Below are 27,181 nucleotides of genomic sequence, written 5' to 3'. Positions count from 1 at the left end.
CTGAATTATGACAAGTTCATAACTGTTCATGCTTATACTGTTACTCCATTTAAGGTAAACCCCAAAAGTACACTATACGCCACAAAGATCTGGGCAGTATATTTTATCAAAGAGTTTCTAAATCAGACTTTAAATAATTAATTTGTACTAAAATGCGTGTGTGTGTGTGTGTGTGTGTGTGTGTGTGTGTGTGTGTGTGTGTGTGTGTGCGCACAATATAAACATGTGCATGTGTGCATGTAGGTATGAGTTAATTACATAATAATGCAGTTAATAATCAATCTTTAAGAAGAAGGCCTAACTTCAGTAACCCCTAGGACTTATTCCAGTAAGTAATAGGACTGCTAAGAAGATACGAATTTCCCAAGCTGCCTTGAATTCTCCCTGTTCTCATCATATGTAGCTGATTTCATATTTTGCAAGTTTTCATTATAGTGCTGTGCTGAGAGCAGAAGAAAAAAGCAAAGGAGACAGGAGAGGAGAACAAAGGAGAGGGGGAGAGAGGAGAGTAGACTCCAAATCAGACACTGCAGGTAGGGGTGGATGGAGGGTTTATTACAAAAGTTTGTTCTTCTGCTTTTACATCTGTCATCATAGCAAGTACACAGCTGTTGTATCTGTTAAGAAGAGGTCCATCTTTGGAAACCTCTAGGACACAGTTCTTAAGTAATCCTCTTTGGTGACAACCATCATAAGAACATGCCACTGATGTCTGTACCTCTAAGGAAGACCTGGATCTGGAAATAACATCCAGATTAGAGTGTCTGACAAAAGTGCTCAGGGAAAACCAAGTTATGGTATTGCAAAGGTCATGAAGATGAACCCTGGGATTTTCAGACAAATGCTTTCCATGCTTATTTTGCTAAAATTCAATACAGTTAGCCTTCTGGAAAGAGCGAGCTAGAAACCCTCTAACCATATTATGACTTTGCAAAGGCAATTGGTCATCTTTCATAAAGATTTAGTTCAGTCCTCATGTAATCTGAGCTGTTTGACGTTCACACAATGGAAAATACATCATCACTGTACTTAGAATATTTATGTGAAAAGACAGGTAGCGTAACTGACTAATTCAGATTAGATTCTGTCATTTTTTTTTTTGCATGAAGGATTGATGTTTCTGAGCATTATCCTTTCCATGTGAAAAAATTATGTAGAGAGGCTTGATAGAAAGGGTCTTTGATTCCAAAATCCTATTGGCACAAGTGATAGTCCCTAGAAAAAAGAGTCTTCCAGGACAGAATCTTCTGGTTTGAACAATCATCTAATTTAAGGAATGATTGAACGATTGAGCTTTTAAGCAGAAAATAAATGTCCCATGGAGGGACAGGATCTCGAATGGAAAAACTAAAATGAAAAGTACCATAAAAGAAGTCTTTAAACTGAAAAGGGTTCCAGAAGAGCATGAAAGTAGCAAACATAGCAACCAAATTAACTTTTATTGACGAGTAAGGGCATAGTCAAAAATGTAAGGGATATTTGATATGACCAAAGGAAGAGGGGGTGAAAAATGGACAAATACCTTTGCTGGATATCCAGGCAGTTGCACCATTGACACACAGGAGGAATAGTACATAAGGCCTTCTTTATGTCATTTTGCACTGGAAGTGGCTACACATGTGCAGTCAATGCTTACTTTACTCTCATAATCTACAGCAGCTCAGCTTTGGATGACAGTGTACTAATTTACAAGATTGCACTGATAGAATTATACTTGCACACTCTCAGTGTATGACACAATTTGTGTTCCTTGTGTAATATTCCAGTCATGACAGGGTATTCTCTGTCACTCCTGCTCTATTATAGATAAAATACTGGTATTTCTAAGGAGATGGCCATCATTGTAAGGCATTTGTGGCTGTGCAGTGGAATTGTCCTTCAGATTTCATTAGGAGTAGGAACTGAGATTCATTAAAATACAGTGTTTCAGAATCCTATTACCTGTCCATGGCGTACGATTCACAAACTAGAGAACCAATCCCAACATATCCCTTGCATTACTTAGGTATACTTCACCCTGGATAAGACAATATAAAAGGGAGAGAGCTATGTAAAACATTTTGGCAGGATGGTGTAGATCCTCTTTAAGACTACACTGAACCTTTTAGAATCTGTCCCTTGATGATTGATATTCCTTTTGTTATGCCTTAGTATTGCTATCATCCCAGTAAGCACAACTCTGTTCTAGATTATAAAATAATCTGAGTAGAGTTGCACAGGGCCTCTGCCTTCTTGCAGTGCTACTTAAACCTAAATGGGCAAAGGAGTGGGGGGGGGGGGCAGGCAAAGCACTGTTTATACCACTCAACACCACATCAATGTGACACACAAAACTACATCAATGTCACAAATCAGCAGGGTCCAGTTTTACACCAGGAATAGGTAACTAATGAGATTTTGAAACATTCTGTGTAAATGAACCTTATTAATTACTTCTGGTACAAGACAAACACTACTGAACCCACAAAACAGCTGCCAAGACTACCCAAAATTGAGCTTTCCCACATGCTATCTAGATGTCAGTCATAATACTGCAGGTATACTAGGTAAAAGCTGTAATGCATGTAGTGTTTTAATTACACTCTGATAACAGGAAAAAGACAGGCTTGTTAAGTACCTTTCTAATGTCAGAAAGGTACTTAACAAGGTTTTGACGACCACTCCTAAGTACTGTTAAGATCACATTTCATGCTAGGGAGGAACAGGAGACAGTGTTAATTGGCAAAGAACAGTGAAAGAACAAAAAATCAGCTCTTAAAAGCAAACTGTTAGAACTTCACTCTGCCACACTTATTAACAGAAATGTGGCAGAATGATGAGGATAAGAGCTTCTGAAGTAGTCTGTTCTTCAGATTAACGTTTAGTTTCTGCCTGCTAAAAGTATTTTACCTGCTTTCAAACGCTTTCAAAAACTGGAAAATAGTATGCGCTCCTATACTTTTTTCTTGAAACTGGTAATACATGGAACAGACAGAGATCTTAGCACTACAAAGACTTATGCTCATGTCTCACCAATCATAAGCCTTTATTATGTGTTCTTGTCTCAGATGTCAAGAATTCACATCTTGAACTTCACTCTCAGGGTGAATTTCTTAACAACCATGTCTTGAGCGCATAATAACTTTGTTATGAAATATATAGTAGTTGCATACTGTAAAGCTGCAGCACAAAAGTGCAGCTCAACTTTGTAAACAGTTTTGAGTCGACTTGTCCACGCCACTACCCTGCATGTATGCAGCCCTTTTTGGCAACCCCATACTCCTCAGCTGTCTGAGACCAGCTCCATCTTCAAGTGAAAAATGTTCCACAGACATTTATGGTGTCAACCATGCAATGTCTTTTGCAGTAGTTACAACATATAGCTGTAGCTTTAGTGGCACAGCTCTATTGACTTTATTTGGCAACTCCAATGCTTAAAAGTAACAGTATAAAATTGCTAAGTATTTGCAGTGGAGTTAACATGATTTCCATTTTAGAATCAAAATAGGGCTCCATGATTCCTTATCATCCACGTGGCAAGAGGAATCTCAGAGCCCTATTTTTAGAATCAGGCACTTGAGGCAGCTACCCTAACATAATGTATTTCATAATCCAGCTCTTTATGACTGGTGTATCGACCTTCAGGAATGTTATTTATTTATTAGCTTTTGTTTACTGGGAAAGTTCAAATGGGAAAGAAATTGCCCATTTTCAGCGGAGGCCCAGGGAGAAAAGCTGCAGTGATATACTGCAATACACAACAAAAGCACAGGGTAAATAGGTTATAGATGCCTACAATAAACCCACAAATCTAAGCATTCAGATGTACATATATTATTAAGACTTAGTAAAAAAAAACGCCTTAACAGTATGCTATCATTTACTGTGGCATATAAATGTTTAGATTGATACAACACTTGAAGGCAAGAAATAGTGGCATTTGTGTATGAATTTCAATGAAGGTTGAAATCCTAATGAGTGATTTTATTTTTCTGTTTAGGAATGCTATGATAGTATGGGAATTAGAAATTGGAGCACACCAACTGTCCAGATTTTCTCAGAATGTGCAGATTTTTTGCTTCATGTTTTTGTTCTGTACCTCATAAAATTTGGGTTTTTCTGGCAAATCACTGAGGACTGAAGTCACTAAATAATGACATACATTTGATTTTCAGATTTCATATCCTTCAGAAAATACATGCTAACACAAAACCTGTTATTCTAGGAACTTAAGTTTATAAGAACAATATTTACAATGTGTCCCTTCTTGGGCATTTCTTATTATTTCAGACTTTGTCCCGATTTCTTACACTAACAGATTGAGAGGTATGAAAGGGAGTATGGAGTGATAAATGAGCAAGAAGGCAGAAGTAGGAGGTGAAAAAATTCTCAAAACATTGATTGATGTATGTTCTCCAGTATTTGGAAGAATGTAATACTTCCCTTCAATTATTTGTAGATAAGGTCTAGGTACTAAATTCTTTATTTCATTCTTTCTTTATCTGTCAATCTGTCTATTGATTTATTTATAATTTTACTTGGTATCTTTGCTTGGAAAATGTTGTGCCTGGCAAAGCAGTAGCTAAGTATTTTTTTAATGTTGTATTATTTTCTTAGAAATTGAAAATGCAGCTGGGAATTTAGCTAATACTCAACTTTGCAAGAAAAAGGTAAGACTCCTTCATGCTTTCAATGTGGGCTTTTTGAATATGTCTTCTTCTATGTTTCTGTTGTATTCCTGCTTTGTATACCAGTATATTACTTCCAGAATGCAGTTTCACTATTTTTGCCACACTCCAAAAATGAAAGCATTTACAATGAATTTCCATTAGGAATTTGATATGACATGAATCAATATAGCTTGCCCCCTTTCCTTTCTTTGAAATGCAGGTAATTCTCTTTCATTTGTATCCTTTTAAACAAAGTTTTAAGCCTTCAAAGGTGAATGATTAACTAAGTGACATCATATAATGTTGTAAAAGGTAGAACCACAATCTCCCTCTGGCACAGTAGTGGAACCTGTGGCTGTGACCTCAACAATCAGGAGTGATGAATGAATTGGTTATTAGGGAGGGAGGGGGAAATGAATGCCTGTGGCTCCTTCATCGGTGGATGATGAGCTGGAGCACTAACAGGTGCTTGAAGAAACACCACTAAAAGATGACCATTACTAATCCACTAACCGATGACCAAGAAGTCTAGACCCAGACTGTGCCATCTGTCTGCATTCCTCCCCTTCTCTAGAAATAAGCTGCACTTTGTGGTAACTCTAGTACCAAGATTTTAACCATTTCTTATACTCCAGAAATGGATAGCCGGCCCAGGTCATCCACAGTATGCATGCACATTATTTATAGATAGGATGGGTAAGTGCTGTCACTAGAAGTCAAGAATGATTCTTTTAATGAACTGTATCACTCACTATCCTTCTTAGATAGGAATAGATTTTGCCAAATGCTTCTCTAAACACATAGTGAGTAAACAGTGATTTGCCTGATAATTGTTTCAGTTTCAAAATTAGCAGAGCCCTACTGTTTTCAACCTGTAATCTAGAAGTTAGAACTCTGTTATTTACCCAGACCACAAATATCTGAGGAACCCGTTAAAATGCATACCCAAACAACTTTACAGATACTCATGGCTCTATGGTGTAAATCTCTATGACCAGGTGATGCAGGATTGAACAGCAGTCTGGGAGGGGGCAAAAGGAGTTAACTGGAGGGGGAGATGAATGATGAAAAAGGCATCTGCTTGCATCATTGTGGGTGAGAGATAAGAGATCTGTACTTGGGCTACATGTTTTGTGTTCAGTTAGACATTGCTGGTAAACACTGCAGAACATAACTGATGTCTTTACTGTAGGGTGGGACAGGGTGTTCAGCAGTTTTACACCATGCAATTACCTTGAGTGTTTACTGATCATTTGGTCAAGCTGATTTTTTTCCTTTACACAAATCTTTGATTCTACTTTTTTGAATCTGCATTTCCTGTTTCTCTGGTTGTGATTGCAGGATCACAGTTAATGCAACTGCATTTGTACTTATAGAGCATTTCTCCTTTCACTGCAGTTGTACAACCATGAAGTTAGTCTCAATGAGTAACAGGTGTTGGGGTAAGTCATCCACATGTGAAGATTGTATCTGGGTTTTTCATATTGTTGCTGTCCTCCTTCAGATGGTAGTAACTCTCTCCATTTAATGAAATCAGGCCTGCATTAGTGGTCTGGAGGGATAACTCCTTGACTACAGCCCACAGAACCCCATGTTCAAACAGATACTCAGGAACCTGATGGTTAATGCAGGATGTGGGATACAATTCCCATGTGATGAGGCACATGCATGATGGTTGATTTCCCTGGTGGAGAGCAAGGAAACAACCACACATGGTCTCCTGTGGGTGGGCCAGGCAGTCAGTCCTGCTAATCTCAAAATCCTTGTGGCGTCCATGGGTTGTTACAGGGCATGGACAAGTGAGTAGAATAAAAAATGTAAAAAAATCTTGGAACACATCTGATGGATGGCTGCCTACATGATTGTTTCTTCTGGCCAAACCTCACCCCTGGTGATGGGGAACAAATGGACTGTTTGATTGAGAAGAGGTTGATGGTCAGCAAACAACTGGGGCAAAGAAAAAAAAAATCCGAGATAGTCAGGTCAATAAAACAAGATGTTGCTTCATAGATTCCAAATTCAGTTCATCTATCATTACAATCAGTTACTGTACTCCATTTACCCAATACTAATATAACGAATACTAAAATAATGATTTTTAAACTTACAAAGCAAACCGAGTATTAGTTAATAAACTCAATGTAGACACCGTATAGCAAATATAAATTTAAAATTTCCAGTGGCCTAACACAGTGTAATAATATGTACCTTAAATGTCAATGCTCAAGTCAAATATATTTAAATGGCCTCTTAGCTAATATGTGTACCACAGATTTGCTTCTGTACAAACCTGAAGCAACAATAGTATTAAGCTATTTTTAATAATTTTTACTTACTGAACAGATGACATTCCTGTCAGAATACCATCTATAACCCATTTTCAGGTTCCATTATGCTATGTTTGTTGTGAGCCAAAGGCATAGGAAGGCAGGATGGCGGCACCAGCTGCCATGAACACCAGATTGTAGTAGCACTAAATGGGTTGACAGCTTGTAAATCCTCAAAGTCTTCTTTTCTTTTAAAGGTAACAAATAATTAGATGACTACATATCAACTCACTGCTACCTTTAAAAAGAAAATGTGACAGTTTACAAGCTGGTATTACCATAATCATTGCAATGACAACTTGCAAACTCTCAACCTGCTCAGTGGTTATAGACAGCTTGGATGGTCAGCACCAAATAGGTGTGTTTCCCATGGTGCCAGTTTGTATTGCTACATCTATATGTACTACTTCCCTTATCGGCTGTACTAGGTATTATAGTTACCATATTTTATTGTATCATTGTTTTTCTGCTGTTATTTATATGTATTGTTGCCTGTGTGCCAGTTCCTAATTGTGTATTATACTAATTATACTGTAAAATAAGTTGTTGATTGTATTTGCTGGGTATTTTTCTGATAATTTATGTTGTTAAGGTAATTATGTTGTTAAGGTAACTGTTAAACTTTAATAGAAATGATTTTTGGGAAGAAAACTCCACTTTCAGTGGTTTCACTGACCAGAAGATCTGTTGGATTTATAAACATTACAGGACAGTCTCACATAAGGGATTTGCAGAGTATATTAACTACACAGTTAAAAAGGGAGGTGATTCATTAAAGAAGGTCACACTACTGTTCTGCCACATAGTCACTTATTTTTATTTATTTGTTTATTTATTTATTTATTGGCATTTGATTACTGGGAAAGTCTGACTGGGTAGAAACTCATTTTCAGCAGAGGCCCAGGGATAAAATCACCAAAAGTCTTGTCTGCATGATTTTGGATAATGCAGCATTGCAGCCCTTTTTTACATAATGGAGTATTAAATTTCACCACACAGAAAGATATTCTCATGGTTTCTGAGTGCCACTAAGGCAGAAACACATTCTCTATAGGAAAGGCATTTGTTCCATCATAAACTCAGATAACAAAACCTTTTGGAATCAGAGCTGTCTAAAACAAGTAAGATCAGGGAGCTTCTCCTGTTGCTTCGTTCACTCTGCCTTTGAATTGAACTCATACTCCTTCTAAACTTTGCATGTGTGTGTGTGTGTGTGCATGTGTGTGTGTGTGTGTGTGTGTGTGTGTGTGTGTGTGTGTGTGTGTGTGTGTGTAGCTAGTTTAACCCTTTCATCGTCAGGACCATAGTGCTAGGTGAATTACTTGGCTTCAGCTGTCCAAGCCCTTGGGCAGAGGTAGTCAGCAGTTGGACAGCCACAGTTTTGGTTCTCCCCTACAAAGTATGTCCCACAATTCATGCACCTGTGAATTGTAAACAGGGTAAGGTGACTCTTCACAGGTATGCAGCTATGTATGTCAGTGTTCTGTGGTGCATGGCTACATTCATGAATTGCACTCTGCTCTGGTATGCAGTTTTTCTGCATATCAGCCCTATGCATTTTCAAAATTCATTTAAGCATATTTCCCTATGCGTAATGTTTAAGAAATGTCACACCTTCAACAGAGCATTAGTTCCATTTCCGTGGCAACGTATGAGACTTGCCCAAGGTCAGGTCAAGGTATGAGACTTGAAAAACCATGGCAACAGTTATTTTTTTACATGCAGGTGCCATCTGAACTGAAGCTCAGTTTTATATATATATATATATATATATATATATATATATATATATATATATATATATATATATATATATATATATATATATATATATATATGTATATATATATATATTTACTTCAGGGAGATATCCATGTTTCTAAGCCACTGCTTCTTACAAAGTATACATATTTATATTTTTCACATTTCTCCCAAGGTAGAAAGTGAGGCTGTTTTGGAGAACTGCAAGTGGTCTAACTTTGTGAAATTTTATGTGGTCTGCACCTAATAAAAGTGGTGATTTACACATAAATTTCTTCTGAAGCAAACAGCACAGTTTGTATTAGAAACACTTAATGTTGCAGTTTTGCATTATATTGTTATAGCATGATTTCCTGTCTGTGCATTTTATTATGCCCACTGATGGATGTAGCCTATCGAAGGATTTTGGTATATGACTACACAGTTATTCCTACCTGGAATTTCTTTTAAGTCCAGATCAATCATAAACCTTTTCTGTCCATCACTGCATAAAATGCTTTCCTTGAAAATAACCTTTTGCTATTGTGTAACATGGGTTGTCCATCTACTTTTAATTCCACCTGATTTAACAATGTACCCAGAGCATATGCAGTGGTAGTGCTATTTGAGCTACAAAAATCCTTGTAATGCATTGGCTTGACCAAGATGCACGATCCACTCAAGTTCCTTTGATCATCTAGAAACTAGGAGCGCAAGCAGTTGTCTCCATGATCTTGTCAAGCTTTCCCTCAGAAGGTCAGTGTACGGTGTTTCATGATATTCTTTATATAAATGCCCTTGTCCTTTTTGGGATAGCTGGATAACATGTTATAATAGTCTCTGCCTACATAGACATAGCATTTCTTCCTACCTTTTGACTAAGGTATGTCACTTAAGACATGCCAGTCTGAAATTTATTTGCCATTGTTATTGTAAGTGTATGTGCACAAGGCATTCAAAATCCAGAAGGTCTTCAAAAGGCAATTAGACTTGATGAGGAAGAAAAGGTTCTCATTCTGGGTGCTATACAAATCTCTGTTGATACCAAGTACAGACACTTCTGTGATACCTGATTATCTGAATGACCTTGATCTGACAAGCAGAGCTTATTCTTTAGTGAAATTTTAGCTCAGTGCATATGTGACTTGCTCATATGTATGCAAATCTACCAAATACTGTTGACTAGGTGCTCAGTGTAGAAGCAGAGAAGGTTTTGGTAGGCAGTTGTACAAGGGAGCTGGTCTTGGCTAGTGAATACTGTTGCAAGAGACTTCTGTAAAAAATAACCACTCGAATGTATGAAGCACATAATGTAACTATACGTTTTCAAGGAGGAGCTACTGTAGTAGATTGAATGATGTCCTTCCTTAGATCACTGTTGCACTATTAATTACTGTTGGGTTATCTCACTAGATAATGTTGACATCAGGCCAGAGTACCAAAACTAAAACCTTCCATTGAGCTATACGTCCGATGTGTGACCTAAGCCTGTGGGTGTAAGGGTACATAAGTGGACATATGGTCATAAATCCTCAGACTATCTCACAGCCAGTCCAAACACAGGTCTCGCACCTGTCTGTCTGTTCTGTATGTGGTCATTGGTACAGTTGGCCTTCAGTGGCTCGGATAACTGCCCCAGTACGGAATCTTGCTTGTCATTTTCATTTACATTGCTGTTGATTGCTCTGTTAGATGTCATGTAGAAGGAGTAAGTGCGATTTCTGTAGGCAGATTCCTTTCAAGGATCTCCATTACCAGTGCCTTTTCTAGCTGGGGGCAGAGCAGGATTATAGAAACTGTTCTATTTGCTAGTCTTTTCATTCCTAAGACTTGAAGAAACCAACTGTCGTCTCAGCTCCTGTTTGGAAGTACAGAGTTTAAAGTGCCTCGCTGAAGTTAAGATGGTGAATTCCTCTACTTTGATGTCATGCCTGTCCATAAGAAAACATTTAAGAAGCCTTGGCCTGAATGTTCTGATGCCCAGTCAGACTTGGGCATGTGCCCTGAGATATTAATACTTATGGTATGTCAGACAACAGTTCAGACTTCTGCTACAGTGACCCTGCCGGAGGCCAGAATTTTATCTGAGGATTGCATGAGCAAAGTGACTGTGGCTATAGATGATGGTGAGAAGGAGGAGCCTCATATCATTATTTCAGAGGGACCAAAGGGCATAGTACAGATACTACTTTGAGAAGAAATCCCAGGATCTTTTACTGAAATGCATCAGAGGTCAGAACCTCACAGTGGATATCACGTTGAAGAAAAATAATCAGAAAACCAAAAATGCCCCCCCCCCCCTCCCCCGGATAGCCCAGGCAAAATAGTGGATGGATTTTTGTTAGGTCCTATTTAAAGCCATTATGTCACTTAGGTCCCCTTCCCTCACAGGGCCTATTCAGATATTGGCTACTGTCTCCAATCCTAAAAACAGGCCTGTAGTAATCTGATGAAGTAGAGAAAGACTCTGATTCTAAGGAGTGCTCATTGGCATACTTTTCATAACTCCATTAGCCTGGTCATGTGGGTTTGGATAATGAGGATGCCATGTCCCCTGATTTCCCAAAGGAGGAAGCTTCATTTGGAGAAACTCTTGTCAGTATCATGAAGCATTTTGAATGAAAATCCAAAGAAATCTCTAATTCAGCAAAGGTATTATAGCCTTCTAGAGGTGGACACTCATCCCCAAGCTCCTATGCCTCCTGTCTTAGAGGCCTTCCTAGATGCTCTTGAATCCACTTCCACAGTTCATGATCCCCAAACTCCAGCTCCTAAAAGTCCTGATATTTTTTTAAAAAGTCCCAGAGGAATTAAAATTTCTGTACAAAAATATTGTGGTAGATCCATCAGTCTATTCTTTGTCTGTGGACAAACCCTCCAGAAGTGGCTCATCTTTTCAAGCAACTTTAGCAACACTCAAATTCATGAATCACTGTTGGATTCTTTCACATGTAGGGACCCCAGGCCTTCTCATAAGAGCAAGAAAATCCCTAGGAAGAGGTTTCAAGAAAAATCTGAATGGTACAATAGATCTGGGAGGCCTCAATCTTCTCTCTCCCCTCCCCTTGATCCTTCACTGCTCCTCTCTAAAAGGCTCTCCTCATCCCTAAAAAACTGCCTTGGCTTCACAACAAACAAATAAGTCCTCTCCATCATTCAGCAGGGGTACAGAATGCATGAAAAGAGTTGCTTCCATTCATAGGCATTGTTCCACTTCCTCACAGCCAGGCTCAGCTTCTTTACTTTACTCCATCATCCAAACTTTTATCCATCAGGGTACAATAAAGCAAATTTCCTCACAGTACATAGGAAAAGGGTTCTATTGAAGATTATTTCATGTTGCAAGAGAAGAAGGAGACTGGAGACTAATTCTGAACCTGTCTGCTCTCAAGACCTTTCTTCAGGTCCCATCTTTCAAAATGCTATCTCTATAGACACTATTACCTCTCATTCTACCTCAGGCCTTTTTAGTGTCCCTTGACCTAAACGATGCCTACCTTCACATTCCTATCCATCCTGCTTACAGGATTTTTTTTTGTTTTTCTGCTGGTTCATCACATTTTCATTTCTCTGCTTCACCCTTTGGACTTTCTACAGCCCCAAGAGTCCCCACAAAATGCCTTGATCCAGTCATAGTCTTCTGCAGGACACAAGGAATACAGATATTCATTTACTTGGATGACCTGATAATAAAGGCACCATCTCAACAAATATTCTTGTCACACCTCAGCTTCAGCCTGTTCCTTCTCCAGTGTCTGGGATTCACAGTCAGTTTTAAAAAGTCTGCTATGTCTCCAACCCAAGACATTGTATTTTTGGGTTGCAGACTACATCAAACTCATGCAGGCCTTCCTACCTCTAAACAAGTGGGAAGTTTATCCATTTCTCTCCTCATTCTTCTTCCCCTCCAGTCCTGTATAGTCAAGGAATTCCTAAGAATTATGGGACTCATGGCTGCAACCACATCCAATCTTTTCATTTAGCAAGACTGCACATGAGGAAGATCCAGTGGAACCTGAAGGCCATCTGGTCCCAACGTTCCCATCTACTGGAGGTACACTTTCCACTCCTATCTTACCTAAAGAAGGCGATCCTTTGGTGGATAGATCAAGTAGAGCTCAACCTAGTCCTACCTTTTCAAACTGCAGACACCAGAGCAGGAGCTATACACAGATGAATCAGATGATGCATAGGAAGCCTGGACAGGCAGCCTAAAAGCCCAGGGTCAGTGGCCAAAGAACATGAGATCAGAATATATAAATCTGAAGGAAGTGATGGCACTACTACATGCTGTAAAGACCTTCAACCACCATTTCTTTTATAAGTGTTCACAGACAACACCACAGTCATGTGGTTCATAAACAAGTATGGTTGTACCAGAACTAGCCAACTGTGCCAACTGGCTCTTTTAGCTTGGGATCAGGCCACAAAAGCAAATCTCTCTCTCTAAGATGTTTACATTCCCTCACAGGACAGAACCTTAGCAAACAGCTTAAGCTGATCAAGAGAAACTCACCATGAATAGATACTGAAGACAGGGCTCTTCCTGGACATAGTCCACAAATGGAGGTGCCACAGATAGATCTCAACTTCCATTGACTACAAACGACGTCCATTTTTCTGGATCAGGACTTAATGTTCTCAAGCTTGTAAAATGGATGCAGTGTTGTTTCCTTGGAAGGGGAAGTATCTTTATGCCTTTCCTCCACTTCCCCTTCTTTCCAGGGTCTTGCAAAAGATACAAAGAGAGGGCCCAAAGATTATACTGGTGACTCCCTTTTAGGTAAGACAGCATCAGCTCCACCTTTTCTTCTTCCTAGCCAAGGGCCATCACCAGAAACTTACCTCCATAATTGATCTACTCACACAGCAGAAGGGCTCACTTCTTCTTCTGAACCTACTGTCCCTCAGCCTCACATAATGGATGATAGGATTCTGATCCCTTTTAAACACCTGTTCTCTGTGGATGAGTTGAAGGTTCTCCAGGAGCAAGAAAACTTCCTCTAGGAAATCATACATTGCCACATTGACAAGATTTTCAATATGATGTCCAACTAATAAAAAGGACCCAGTTCATTCTAACACTCCAGTGGTCCCCTCTTACCTGTGTGAGCTTCTGAAATCTGATCTAACATGCTTATCATTTAAAGCACACATTTCAGCTATATTTGTTGTTAACCTCTGGATCCCCCCCTCTTTTGACCAGCTCAGAGAATAAACAGCTTGTTAAAGGCATACTTCACCTATAACCATTTAGGAAACCTGTTCTCCATGCTTGGGACCTCGGTTTTTTGGTGGAAAACCCTAATTTGCCTCCCATTAAGCCAGCAGCCTCTGCTCCTCTCAAATTCTGTACTTGGAAAAAACATTCTCATGATAGCCCTTACCTATGCCAGAAGAGTTTCTGAGCTGTAAACCTTTATGGCTACCCCTCCCTTCCTTATTTTCCACAAGGATAGGGCATCAGTAAAGGCTGAGCCCTCATTCATGCCAAAAGTAATGAATGAACTGTACCTTAACCAAGATATTAATCTATCCAATGTCTTTCCTAACCCAAAAAACAAGAGGAAAAGAATACTCCAACACCATGATGTCCATAGACAACTCAGATTTTACCTAGATAAGACAAAGGATAACCACAAATCAGATCAGCTTTTTTTTTTCATTTCAGGAGTCAAAACTAGGGAACCCAGTTTCTAAGCAAACTACTGATAACTGGATCTCCAAGTCTATTGCTTTCTGCTACTCTCAGCATGGTAAATCCCTTAACTCCCCAGCAAAGGCACATTCTACCTGATCAATAACACTTCTGATGAGGTTCCTTCATTGCAAGTGGACGAAAGCGCTCACATTAAAAAACTTCAGTAATTTATCGTTGAAAAGGAGTGGTGTTTTATCTTCTGAATATAACCCAACAGCTTGGAATACTACAACAGTGGTTGGTAGGACATCTATTCTTATAGCAATCTTCCATCATCCGATGCCTCAGTTTTGATTTTTACTTTGTCTGTAGTTTTTATACATGTACAGTGTTTAAGTACTTATTGCATCCTTGTATAACCCTAAGTTTTAATTTTCTGATCATAAGAAATAAAGATAGCATGGGCTATGGTAATGCTGCTTTTATATGGGCATGACCAACAGAAGTGGGCCACTCACATAAGGGGACCTCTAACAGGATGAACATGGCTAAATAGTGATGGGCATTAGCTTATAGAGGCCTACAGGTAAAGAATGCTACTGTAAGAGTCTTTCCATCAAATATATTTTGTTATTGTAACTATTTCAGCCTGTCAATAGTTTTCTGAGAGTTTTCTAGAAGAACAAGAATAGTTTTCATTTTTTCTAAGTTTCTTAGAGAGGCTAGTTCTCTGCATCTAGTTTTCATTGTTTTGGGTGCTTGGTTTCCGCTTCTTAGACCTATCAACCAATGAACTGGGCATTACTCCACCTTTGGAAAGTCCATTATTTCCCTGTAATACTCACCCTGCAGGGTATTATTGCCCATAAGAAGTGGGCTGTTAGCTTGTTTTGAATTTTTTTTATTAGTAAATACATTTGTTGTTGTTATATTTTTTTATGTAAAATAGTTCCTTAATGTTTCAAAGTTGGTTTAGAGTATGGAAGTGTTGTCAGAGGAAGTATTTTATATCCCAAATATAAGTTATGTGACCATCTCACACACACACATGCACACACACACACACACACACACACACACACACACACACACACACACACACACACACACACACACGAACACGCATACGCACACACTTGTAACTGTTGCTGACACAGTTACTTGTGTTACTTCTGTCCTGCCACTGCTTGTCAACTGCTATGGTTAGTAAGGGGAAAGTAAATGAAAAGTCCTTGCAACTGCTTTTGCTGCAGTTTCATGCTTTAGTTCAGTGTTTTTTCTTCCATCTTGCTGCTAAACACTGATTTAGCCAAGCCATATTTTACAAACTTAATCAACATGACAGTCATTTACTTTCTTTTCTATACATGCTTTATGGTGGTTTAATATGATGCACTGAAGCCTGGAACTTAACAGGCTCTCTTACTGCATTAATACTCTGGTATCATTTCATCTTCTGCCCATTTTATAATCATGAAAATCACTCGGCCTTTGCTTCCTTTATAACACTGTGTTGGTACCAGTGTAAAACTAGCCCAATATTCAAGTTATGCAACTCTTATATTTACTTTGTGGTCTTTTTACCCTTGGCCATGCATTAGTCTGGATTCAGCAACATGGAAACATAGAGTCTGATCTTTTGTCAAGTAAGTCTTAAATGAATCAAAATCGAATGCATACATTTCTTAAGAACCAAAGCTACTCAGGTTGAAGCTACTGCCCTTCAACTCCCGACAGTAATGGTAGCTTGATATATAATAACATATGTATGTGTTAAATATGAAGCTGAACTACATTTTGAAGCACACATCCTTCAAACAAACAAACGTGCTTATAGGCTTACTACGTAGAATAAATTATTCTCATGCTGGAGTCATGGCTCTAAATTGCGAATGCTTTTGCATTACTAGAGTTTTTCAGTATAACCATATAAGTCTTTTAAATGTGTTTATGAACAACACTGAGTCATCCTATTTCAGACCAGCTAAATTTGTCATCATTTACATTATTATTTATCATCAAACCACTCTCTACATTAACAGTAGTATGATCAGTCAACAATTTCTGCAGAAAGTATTTTATTAACAAATTGCTTGTACATTTTTTAAGTTTTAGAGTTGTCATCAACCAGTCAGATACTAGAAAGCAAGCATACAGTACCATAATAGTAAAAGAACACTGTATAAATAGGTATGGAAATGTTTTGTGCTGGGTTTACCTTTCTGAAATCTGGAACTGTCTTTGGGCTGAAATTAGGTTACAACATAAGGGGGTCCCATTTGTCTTTTTTTTTAATATAGGATTCCAAAATAAAAGATTGTGGTTGTGTGGCATTACATAATGTAACAACTTTCACAGAACTCCTTGGAATCACCACCAAGGGTCTTTCTTTTAGCTCTCTGTTCTCCACGTATGTCCTATTCTGTGTCATTATTAGCCACCCAACAATGTTAATACAACCACATTACTGTGAATTCTCAGCAGTGACATTCTTTCTGTAACCATTGATTCATCGGATGATATTCATAAATATTTCATGTGTAATTCAGAGTACATTAATATGTTTTCACTATCTGCATTTTGCTTAAAAGTACACATTATAGAACCTGAATTTAACAGTACAAATGTTTATGATGTGCATAGCTTTATAGGTTCACAGGCAAGTACTAGGCTAGCTGCCCTTGTGGGCCATTCTAAGCCTAACAAAATTCCCTTCCAAAAGTGAAAATAAAGCCCTGTACCTTGTGTCTGTGAGGTATAAAACTTAACCATTATACTAACCCCTAACACTTCTGCAAATTGTTCATAAGTGTGTCTTTAAACTCTGATGTAGTATTTATTAGAATTATGGTACTTTGTATAGTTAACCTTACAAATGTTCATTGTATGACCGCCGTAACAGTTTGTAAATGACTATATATTTGTACAGTTAAACTGTTTTCATTTTAACTATAGTATTCAACAGTGGTTAGGTGTAGGAATTTTTCTTCCTGGGACAGAGATGAACATATTATATGCCTAAGAGGTCACCTTAACAATCTAAACATGAATGACTACACTTGTAAAGAAGAAACTAGAGAAGGTGTGGAAAGCCATCTTATCACATAATAATTTGAACACGACAGCAGCGTAAATCAGGGGTAAATCTGGAAAAAACAACAGATAAGAAATGACCCCGTTTAAAATACTTCATGTATTGGAGTGTTATAAGCATTGTTAGAAGTCTGGATAACAACAACCCTGAATTAATAGATTCTTTTGAAGAGAAATGCATTGATGTCATAGCATTCTCAGAACAACTGCAAAGTGAATCACTGCTGGGATATTAGTGTGTGGGGATACTCAGGAGAGACAGAGAGATCAAAGGATATAAAGGAAAAGACATTTACATTAGGGCTGTATGTCCCATAAGGACTGGGCTTTATTTTGTTTTATTTTATGTTGTTTTAATTTAAATTTTCTATTCAAGGTACAGCACTGATCCCAAATGTCTAGTTTCAATCTGAGCATCATGAACATCACATGACAAACACAAAAATGTCACCCAGGTTCAACTTTGCTGACTACATAAATTCACCTATCAAAGACGTGATTCCTTGAGAAGATGAGCCAAAATCTGCTTTCACTGATGAATACCAGCTTAGATAATCAAGTATAATTTAACACATAGAAAATATCAAACTGATTCACAGGAAAAGAAATTCATAGTAATATGTAGCTAGATTAGGAAGATGTCCTTGTTTTAAGAGGTATATCTGTTGATGTTCAGAAAGTCTTTTCATGAAGGATTTGCACTATTACAGAGAGAGAGAGAAAAAAAGAGGGGGGGTAGAAAGCGTGTTGCACTGGTATAAATATCATAAGTACTGGGTGCTGTAAAACACACTTTATTAGTGGACTCCCACGATTGTCATGCTGTTGTTTGTACTGGGTATAAGGATGCAGTCCAATTTAGAAAGGGAGATAGACCTTGTTATTAAAATAACACACCAGCAATGTAAATGATTTTTATCTCATTACATAATAGACTAAAAAGCTCTCTGTTGTGTAATATGAAGGAGTATTGTCATATCAGTACACAATAGACTAAAAAGTTTCTATTGTGTAATGAGAAGAAAGTCTATTGTGTAGTGAAAAGTAGGCATTTACATTTCCGGTTTCCTGTTCCTGTCTTCTTATTTTCCATTCCTTCACAGTATACAGAAATATAAATGCTTTCTCATTAAACAGTAGATTGAAATTGAGGAGGCCGCGGTGGTGTAGCAGTTAGCGTTGTTGTCTCACAGCAAGAGGTTCTGCCATTCGATTCTCAGCTGGAGCACCTTCTGCGTGGAGTCTGCATGTCTTTCCCATGGTCGAGTGAATTTAAAGACATGCAGGTAGATGTGTGCATGAATGGGTGTGCCTTCTTTGAAGGCTGGGTGTCGGGCTGGCAACTTGGCACCATAAAAATCTACTGCCAATCATGTGCAGACCAGAGTCCTGCTGTGGTGACCCCTAACTGGGAAAAGGCGAAAGACAGACAGACATTAAACAGTATATTGAAAAAGTCTCTGTTATGTAATGATATACATTTTACTTGCTATTTGTTATTTTAATAACAATGCCATTCTATTCTGTGTTCCTGCATGGTATGTTTTTGCTAGATTTTTAATGATTGCACACCTTGTGCTTAACTGCAGAGATCTGTCTTATTTTTATAATTTTTAGAAGGGGGGGGGCAGCTTAGCTAAGAAGGTATGTATCAACTAAAGAGAGTGCTCCCACTTGGACAAACAGACAGAAAATACTGCATTTTAAGCATGCACCAAAGAGTCTACTAACAATACATACAATAAGGTGATTTTTTTTTTCTCTCACATGTTGGTCATCTGGAATGGTACAGCTGCATTAAAACTCTGCAGTTTACAACTCTGCAGTTTTAATCGTATGTGTCTCTAGCATAAAATGTCCCCTTGTACAAGCTAAATTATCATAAAAGCACTGTTAAAAGTCCTAGAACTAACATTTAGAAATAAAGATTTCTTCCACTATTTTAGAAATGTTGAACTTTTGGTGATAACAGAGGAGAGCTATAAAATAAATAGAGATCAAGCAAACAATGTAAATTATGTATTATTCCAGGCTTTACTAAAATCGTGAGAGAAAGCTGCCATCTTGGGTTGGCAGGATAGGAAAGAATGGTAAAAATAGATCCAAGAGGAACCTGAGGAAGGAGCTAATATGTTTGAGTATTTTTTTATTGGTGAATTTTCCTTTATGCTTATGGGAACTAGAATTTTGTTTCATGGCTGGTGCTGGCTGGTTTACAAATGTTAATTTTCTTTTTGTATTGTTTTTCCATCATTGCACAACAGTACAGTTACGAGACAAACCACCTGGTTTATCATTTTATTGCAGTTTAATATTACAAGTTACTTGTCCCAGTTGTTCATTGGATGTTCGGACATCTCTGTGAATATTTTAAATGTTAAAATATTTTAAGTGTAAAAGAAATAGTTGAATGGTATTAAACCCAGCACTGAGGTGTGATTTCTGTTAGAATTCTAAAGAAACTGCTGCAACGTTCTTCATGTTTCACTGTTGCAGTCATTACATTTAGGGTAATCCTGCCGGCAGGTTGCCCTCAGCAGGCCTGAATTCCAAAGTCTTGGGTCCTGAGTCAGCTGCCGTCGCCCATTCCCTGACGTCAGGTTATCAGGGGTATAAAAGAAGCAGCCGACACCATTTTCTTCAGTCTTTCTTACCGCGCGGTGCCCGAAGCAGAAGCAGTTCGCAAGTGTCGGTCAGCAGACTCCTGAGATTTTCGTGTTTGAGTTTCAGATCCGAAGTCTTCAATAAAGCTAAGTACCCCATTGGGGAAACTTTTTTCTTGCTCCAGACTGATGTCAGATAAAGTTAATAATTGTATTTCTTGTGGAAAGGAAATACCTCATAAGGATTTTCATTCTTACTGTATTCCTTGCCTAGGCCCTGATCACAACGTTACTGGTTGTCGGTTTTGTACTAGATTTAACCAACGCACTATTAAGCGTCAGTATGATTTTGCTTTAAACTTTTTTGGACGCCAGTTTAATTACCCTGAAATGTCGTTGGATAGCCATCTGACTACCGGAGTTTACAAAAAATGCAAAGAAAAGGATAAAGAAAAATAACTGTGGCCCAAAACCGACAATGAAGATTCTCCTAAGCCAGTCGCCGGTTCGCCGGTTCCCAGTGAGGCACTTTTGCAGCCCCTGACGCCCGCTACTTTAAAGTCACAGGCCACTACCAACTCCCACGTGGAGTTGGCCATGCCACTGGATACTCAAGGTATTGGAGCCTCGGACGCTAATCCCTCAGATGGGTCCGGAGCCGCTGAGCAGGTACCGGCTTCTGTGGGTGTATTCAGACCTAAACATCTTTACATTAAAATTACTTCAGCTTCAAAGGCAAAGACTAAAGCACCTTCTAAAGCAAAGAAACAAACTCAAGAGCCATGTGGACAGGCCTCTATGCCCAAAAAACAGATGCTCAAAATAGCTGAAGACTTGATTACCTTGATCAGGGGTTCCCATCCCCCTAGGCAAGACACTGACTATGAGTCTTCAGATCAGGTTTCTATTTCTTCTGATTCCTCTTCTGACCAGGAATATTCTCTCCCTCCCTATGAGGATTCTGATGCTGAAGAATCTATACCTTCAGCATCTCCTCCTGAGGACTATTCCTTTGGGGAAACCTTGCATACCATGAGGGAGCATTTCTGCTGAGAGAGCCAAGATTTTTCAGAATCTAAAAAGAGGCTCAGGGATTTTCTTTTACTACCTCAGCACAGGCCTCTAGCCATTCCACCTGTGTTAGACATTGTAGATGATGTATTTTCAGAGTCTAGTCTGATCCCTGACTCATTACCCCAAGCTCCTGTTAAGCCTGACAGATATTACAGGGTTTCTGACTCACACAAATTTCTTTTTAGAAACCCTGCTACTGACCCAGGAACTATTTCACAGGCCAAAGGGAGTTAAGGCTTCCAATGCAAAAAACGCAACCCCCTCTGACAGGGATTCAAAGGCACTGGATAGATGGGGAAAAAAAGGTTTACACATCTACAACTTCGGCTATAAGGGCCTTAAACTGTCAATTTCATATGCTTAAGTATCAGCAACATGTCATGGGATTGCTTAAACAGAAAATGTTGTTAAATTCTGAATGTGCAGAAAACAAGGAAATGCAGGATTTATTGTATGCAGCAGAACAAGTTGGGAAACATACTTTGCAATGTGGTTTTGATTCTTTGGAGGCCTCCTGCAGGGCCACAGTTACGGGTTATGTAATTAGAAGGCATGCTTGGTTAAAGGAACAAAACCTGCCTGATCATGTTAAAGTAAAATTACTAGATGCACCTTTACAGCATGATACTTTGTTTGGTGTTAAGGAAGAAGAGGTGTAAAAGAAAATGGAGGACAAAGCTAAATCTGTGCAAACTGTCAAAGATATTTTACAAGTACAGCCACCTAGGTTTAGTAGACACTGGCCTACAAAAAAATGGTCCTTTAAGTGTCAGACAGACCTCAAAGGGGCAGATCCAGATGCCCTAGGGGCAGATCCCAGGTGCAAGGTTCTTATAGGCCTAAGCAATGGGGGGCTTCTACCTCCAAAGCTGGAGAAGATAGATCACAAACATACAGAAAACAGTCCCAATGAGTCCCCCCTGCCAGCAACAAGCACTTATCTTCTGGCAGCACCCTTAGGGGGAAAATTAGCACTTTTTGCTCAAAATTGGCACATCATAACCCAGGACAAGTGGGTTCTAAACATAGTGTCACAAGGCTACAAGTTCCATTTCCATACTCTGCCAAAGACAAACGGCTGGCCAGATCTGCCAAAAAATCAATGGGCAGAGGCACAAAAACAAGTCTCATCCCTCATGGACATGGGGGCCATTCAACAAGTACCAGAGCAAGAGCAGGGACAAGGATTTTACTCAAGACTGTACTTGGTACCCAGAAAGGACAAGGCCTGGAGGCCGATACTGGGCCTATCTTTTCTGAACACTTTCCTGGATATTCCGAAATTCAAAATGTTGACTTTGCAGCAGCTTCTGCCCATGCTGGGCAAGAATGCTTGGCTTGTGACTTTAGACCTAAAAGAGGCATACCTGCATGTTCCAATCAGACAATCATGCAGAAGATACCTAAGATTTAAGGCTGGTTCAATGCATTACCAATTCTCTGCACTGCCCTTTGGCTTATCTACTGCGCCCAGGGTCTTTACAAAGTGCTTGGCACCAGTAATTGCATTCTGCAGACAAAGAGGAATACAAATATATCCTTACTTGGATGACTGTCTCATTCAAGCAGAGAACAAGGACATTCTACTTCAACATCTGGCGTTTGTAAAAAGACTTCTAACATGCCCAGGGTACACAGTCAACAAAAAAACTAGTACCCTCACAAGAGATAATATTCCAGGGTGCAAGCTTGAATACAACTGCCCAGATGGCTTATCTCATGCCAGACAAACAAAGGCTACTACCTATTTCAAAATGTTGGCAAGAAAAGCCCAGTTATCTGCAAGAAAAATTATGCAGGCTTTGGGCTTCATGGCCTCCTGCATCCTGCTAATTCCATATGCAAGACTGCATATGAGAAAACTTCAATGGTACCTAAAAAGTGTTTGGACTCAACATTGCCACAGCCTGGAAACAGGCATTACTCTCATTCCCTGCCTGCAACAGGAGTTTCGATGGTGGGCAAAGGCTTGTTACTAGAACAAGGGACAGTCATTCACATTACCTCCAGCCAGCAGACACTAACAACGGATGCATCAGACTATGCCTGGGGAGCCCACATGGCAGGAAGATGCATTCAAGGCACATGGTCCTCAAACCAAATGCATCTACATATAAATCAAAAAGAGATGTTAGCTGTTCAAAATGCACTGACAGCCTTCAAAGATCTACTTCATCCGGGACAACTACTGATAAAGACAGACAACACCACAGTCATGTGGTATATAAACAAGCAGGGGGGCACACATTCTTACCCCCGTTGCAGACTAGCCATGACCTTGTGGGACACAGCTTTGACTTACCAAGTACATCTGCAGGTACAATTCCTGCCAGGAAAGGAAAATACTCTGGCAGACGAACTAAGCAGAAACCTCATGAATCCCCATGAGTGGAAAGTGGCTCCACAAGTCTTCAGCATGATAACAAGGAAATGGGGATGCCCGGACATAGATTTATTTGCCTCTCCTCTCAATTACCAACTAAAAAGATTCTGCACAAGGACTTATCACAGACAAGCATGGAAAGTGAACGCCCTATCCTTCAGCTGGAAAAAACTATCAGTATATGCCTTTCCTCCACTGCCTCTCCTCCCCAAGATGCTCCTAAAGGTCAGACAGGAGAAGCCAAAGATGATACTGATTGCCCCAGACTGGCCACACCAGTACTGGTATCCAATACTAAGGAACTTATCTTTATACCCAACTTGGACCTTACCTCAATTACCTCGACTACTGTCCCAGCAAAACAATCAGATCATGCACAGCCAACTCAGGACGTTAAACTTGGCAGCATGGCAGATAATGTAGTCATACAAAAAACACCACTCAGCAAAGCTGTGATGGATGTCATTCTGGAAGCCAGAAGACCTAGTACTAAAAAATCTTATGCTGGAAAATTGAAGAGATTCTGTGCCTGGAACCAGGCACAAGGAACTGATACAGCGGCACCAAATATTCCTCAGATTTTGCAATACTTAACTGAGATGCTGGACAAAGGCCTATCTTTTTCATCAATTAAAATTCATGCCTCTACCATTTTGGCTCATTACAATACAGAACCACCACTTTTTTCTCACCCTTTATTAAGGCAGTACCTCAGAGGAGCCAAAGATTTAAGGACACAAGTAAACTACCAATACCTGCATGGGACCTCGACTATGTCTTGGAAAAGCTCATACTGCCTCCTTTTGAACCAGCTGCTACTGCTGATATGAAGTTTTTATCTTGGAAAACAGCTCTGCTCTTAACAATTACTTCTGCAAGATGAGTTTCAGAGCTACAGGTGCTCATGGCTGTGGAACCTTTCATCATTTTTCATCCAGGCAAGGTCTCCCTGAGGACAAACCCAACATTTATGCCTAAAGTAGTGTCCAGTGTGGCTCTTAACCAAGCCATCCATCTGCCAACCTCTTACCCAAATCTACAGAACAAAGGGGAGAGAATTCTGCATTCTTTGGACATACACAGGCAGCTTAGATTCTACTTGGACAGAACCAAAGCTTTCAGGAAGACAGAGCAATTACTAGTGGCATATGCTGCAGGATCGCAAGGAAAGCCTATCTCAAAGCAGACTATTTCTAAGTGATTAGGCCACTGCATTCATTTCTGCTACTTACACCATGGCAAACCAGTGCCTAAGGGCATTAGGCCTCATTCCACCAGAGCTGCAGACACCTCAGCAGCCTTTCTCAGGGGAGTACCAACCAGAGACATTTTAGAGGTGGCTACTTGGAGTTCAGTGCATACCTTCACAAAGCATTATCATCTGCCACTCTACTCTAAATCCAAGGCAGGCTTTGCCACTGCAGTCCTGCAGGGCCTCATAGCCGCTCCTACTGCTGTCTAGTTCCAGCCTCCCAACCACAGCTTTGGGACTCTACCCAAATGTAGTGACTGCAAAAGTGAAACACGAAGAACATAGTACAGTTGTGTACACTTACCATAAATGTAGATGTTCGAGTGTATTCACTTTTGCAGTCCAGGTTACCCACCCGCCTTCCCCCTTTTTTCTTTTGGATCTTATCTGTGCTTCTCTGATTTATACTACCTATGTGGTGTATTTGCTTATAGATGAAGGTAAAATTTATATTGGTGTATTTACGAATACATATATAAAGTTTGGCTACCCTTTTTGGGGGCATCTGCCATCTGGGGCAAGAAAAACTGAAGAAAATGGCGTCGGCTGCTTCTTTAATAACTCTGACGACCTGACGTCAGGGAATGGGCGACAGCAGCCAATGCAGGACCCAAGACTTTGGAATTCAGGCCGTCTGAGGGCAACCTGCTAGCAGGATTACCCCAAATGTAATGATTGCAACAGTGAATATACTCGAACATCTACATTTATGGTAAGTGTACACAACTTTACTATTGTTAGTATATTAGTGACTTAGTGACTGAATTTATAATGTCACTTCAAATGCTTGCATACTTTACAGACACTGTAGGTCAGTAACTGAGATCTTATTTCATAGGGATGGGTTTAAAACCCTTTTTGGCTGTTAGCTTGTCATTTAACTCCTGATTCTAGGTCACAGGTATATATGGCGAATCTGGCTAGATAGGTAGACCCTCCTTATCTCTTGAAGTGTATATTTTTTCCTACAGTTAGAAGCGAGAGGTCAGGCATTGGAGTTTTCTTTTTTTCCTTTCTTGGTAGTAGTGTGAGGAAAGGAAATACAAATACAAAGATAATGAGAGAGAAGGGTGTAAGACTGTACATTTCCTCTCCCTGTACTACTCTGAAGGTAGAGCCTCACTTACAGTTAGCAGTCATGGCTTTATCTGTTGTATCACAGGAGGTGGATCAATGTTATCTTTATGTCAACAGACAATAGTCACTCAACATCTGACTTATGAAGCCCCAGAAACCCCAGGAGAGGTAAGGAAGACAGAAGGAATAAAAACTAGCAGTGAGTGGCAGTACATTTATTTATTTATTTATTTATTTTAATTTTAAATTTATTTATTTAAATTTACATTGAATTTTGGTGTTGATGTGAGTGCAGCTCTCCCCAAACATGGAGTAAGTTCATTGACTTGTAACTTGGTTCTACAAGTTGTTATTCCCTGAATGTCCTGCGTCAGTAATGTCTGTTATAGGTTCCAACAAAAGTCTGAGAAGAGGTACTTACAGTGGTCCATCTGTTGTTTTTTCCTAATATTTCACAGACACCAGTTTTTCAAGCTAAGGCTGCTGGAGCTGTACCTAATTTTAGTTACTCCTTGTGACCATCATTTAAATAGAATCTTCACCCAGTTTGGACATCATTAATGTTTTGATAACAATTTCTGAGAAAAGGCTGTTTTGTTCTTGGCTTGAATGACCTATGTGACTTTGAGAAGTCTTAGACTTCACCTTTTCATGAGGCTGTTTCTGTATAGTACTTACTGGTTGCTCTCCAAATTCTTGAGTATAAAACTCATTCCTTAAGCTGTTTTTTTTCTTCACAGTCTTAGGCCTTACTATTATCTTATTCTGAAACTAGCTGTGGGTTACAAATAGTAGAAGATAAGACAGGTGTGTTGCTTTCCATAGCACCTTTTCCTTTTCTTCAGCGTCAAATGATATATTTTTCCTTTTTTGCCCTACTGCTTCTCGATTTTTCTGATTTAAAGTCTAGCAAAAAGCTTAAAGTGGTATTTATGAATGTATTCTACATTTCCTCCGATGTAGTTAAAAGTCAGTAGTCTGCAGGGTACTGACTCCTATGGACCACATAAGGCTGTGCATTTAGCCACAATTCCTTTTAATGGCTAGTACATATTTTTGTGAATCTGGCTTTAGACTGTTTAAGAGGTAACAATCTGAAAGAGTGAGAGGACAAGTAAAGGTAAGGCCTGAAGAAAAATCTGGTGAGAAGATGGTATCATGTGATGTGCCAGAAAATCGCACAGTTGTCCTGGCATCATAATGGGATATAAGTATCCAAAGATGAAGCTAAAATAAATACACCTTTTGTGCTTTTGGAAGTATGATTGTTTATTCCCTTGACAACCAGCAGTACAGATTTCCTTTGATTCATAGGCATCTGTACAACACTAGATGTGTTCAA

General features: G+C 39.3%; 1 protein-coding gene across 1 annotated transcript in view; it reads left to right on the top strand.

The window, feature by feature from the left end:
• The window catches only part of ETNPPL (ethanolamine-phosphate phospho-lyase), a 276,355-nt gene that overhangs the window by 213,760 nt on the left and 35,414 nt on the right, over positions 1-27,181 (top strand). Inside the window, exon 12 of the mRNA XM_044061317.1 lies at positions 4,597-4,649. Within this exon, the coding sequence (XP_043917252.1) occupies positions 4,597-4,649 (53 nt within the window). The remainder of the gene's footprint in view (positions 1-4,596; positions 4,650-27,181) is intronic.

The sequence above is a fragment of the Protopterus annectens genome, chromosome 2.part0 (assembly GCF_019279795.1).
Source record: "Protopterus annectens isolate FY-2018-M chromosome 2.part0, PAN1.0, whole genome shotgun sequence".
In the NCBI taxonomy this organism is placed as follows: Eukaryota; Metazoa; Chordata; order Ceratodontiformes; family Protopteridae; genus Protopterus; species Protopterus annectens.
This window is presented reverse-complemented; position numbering and strand designations above follow the sequence as displayed.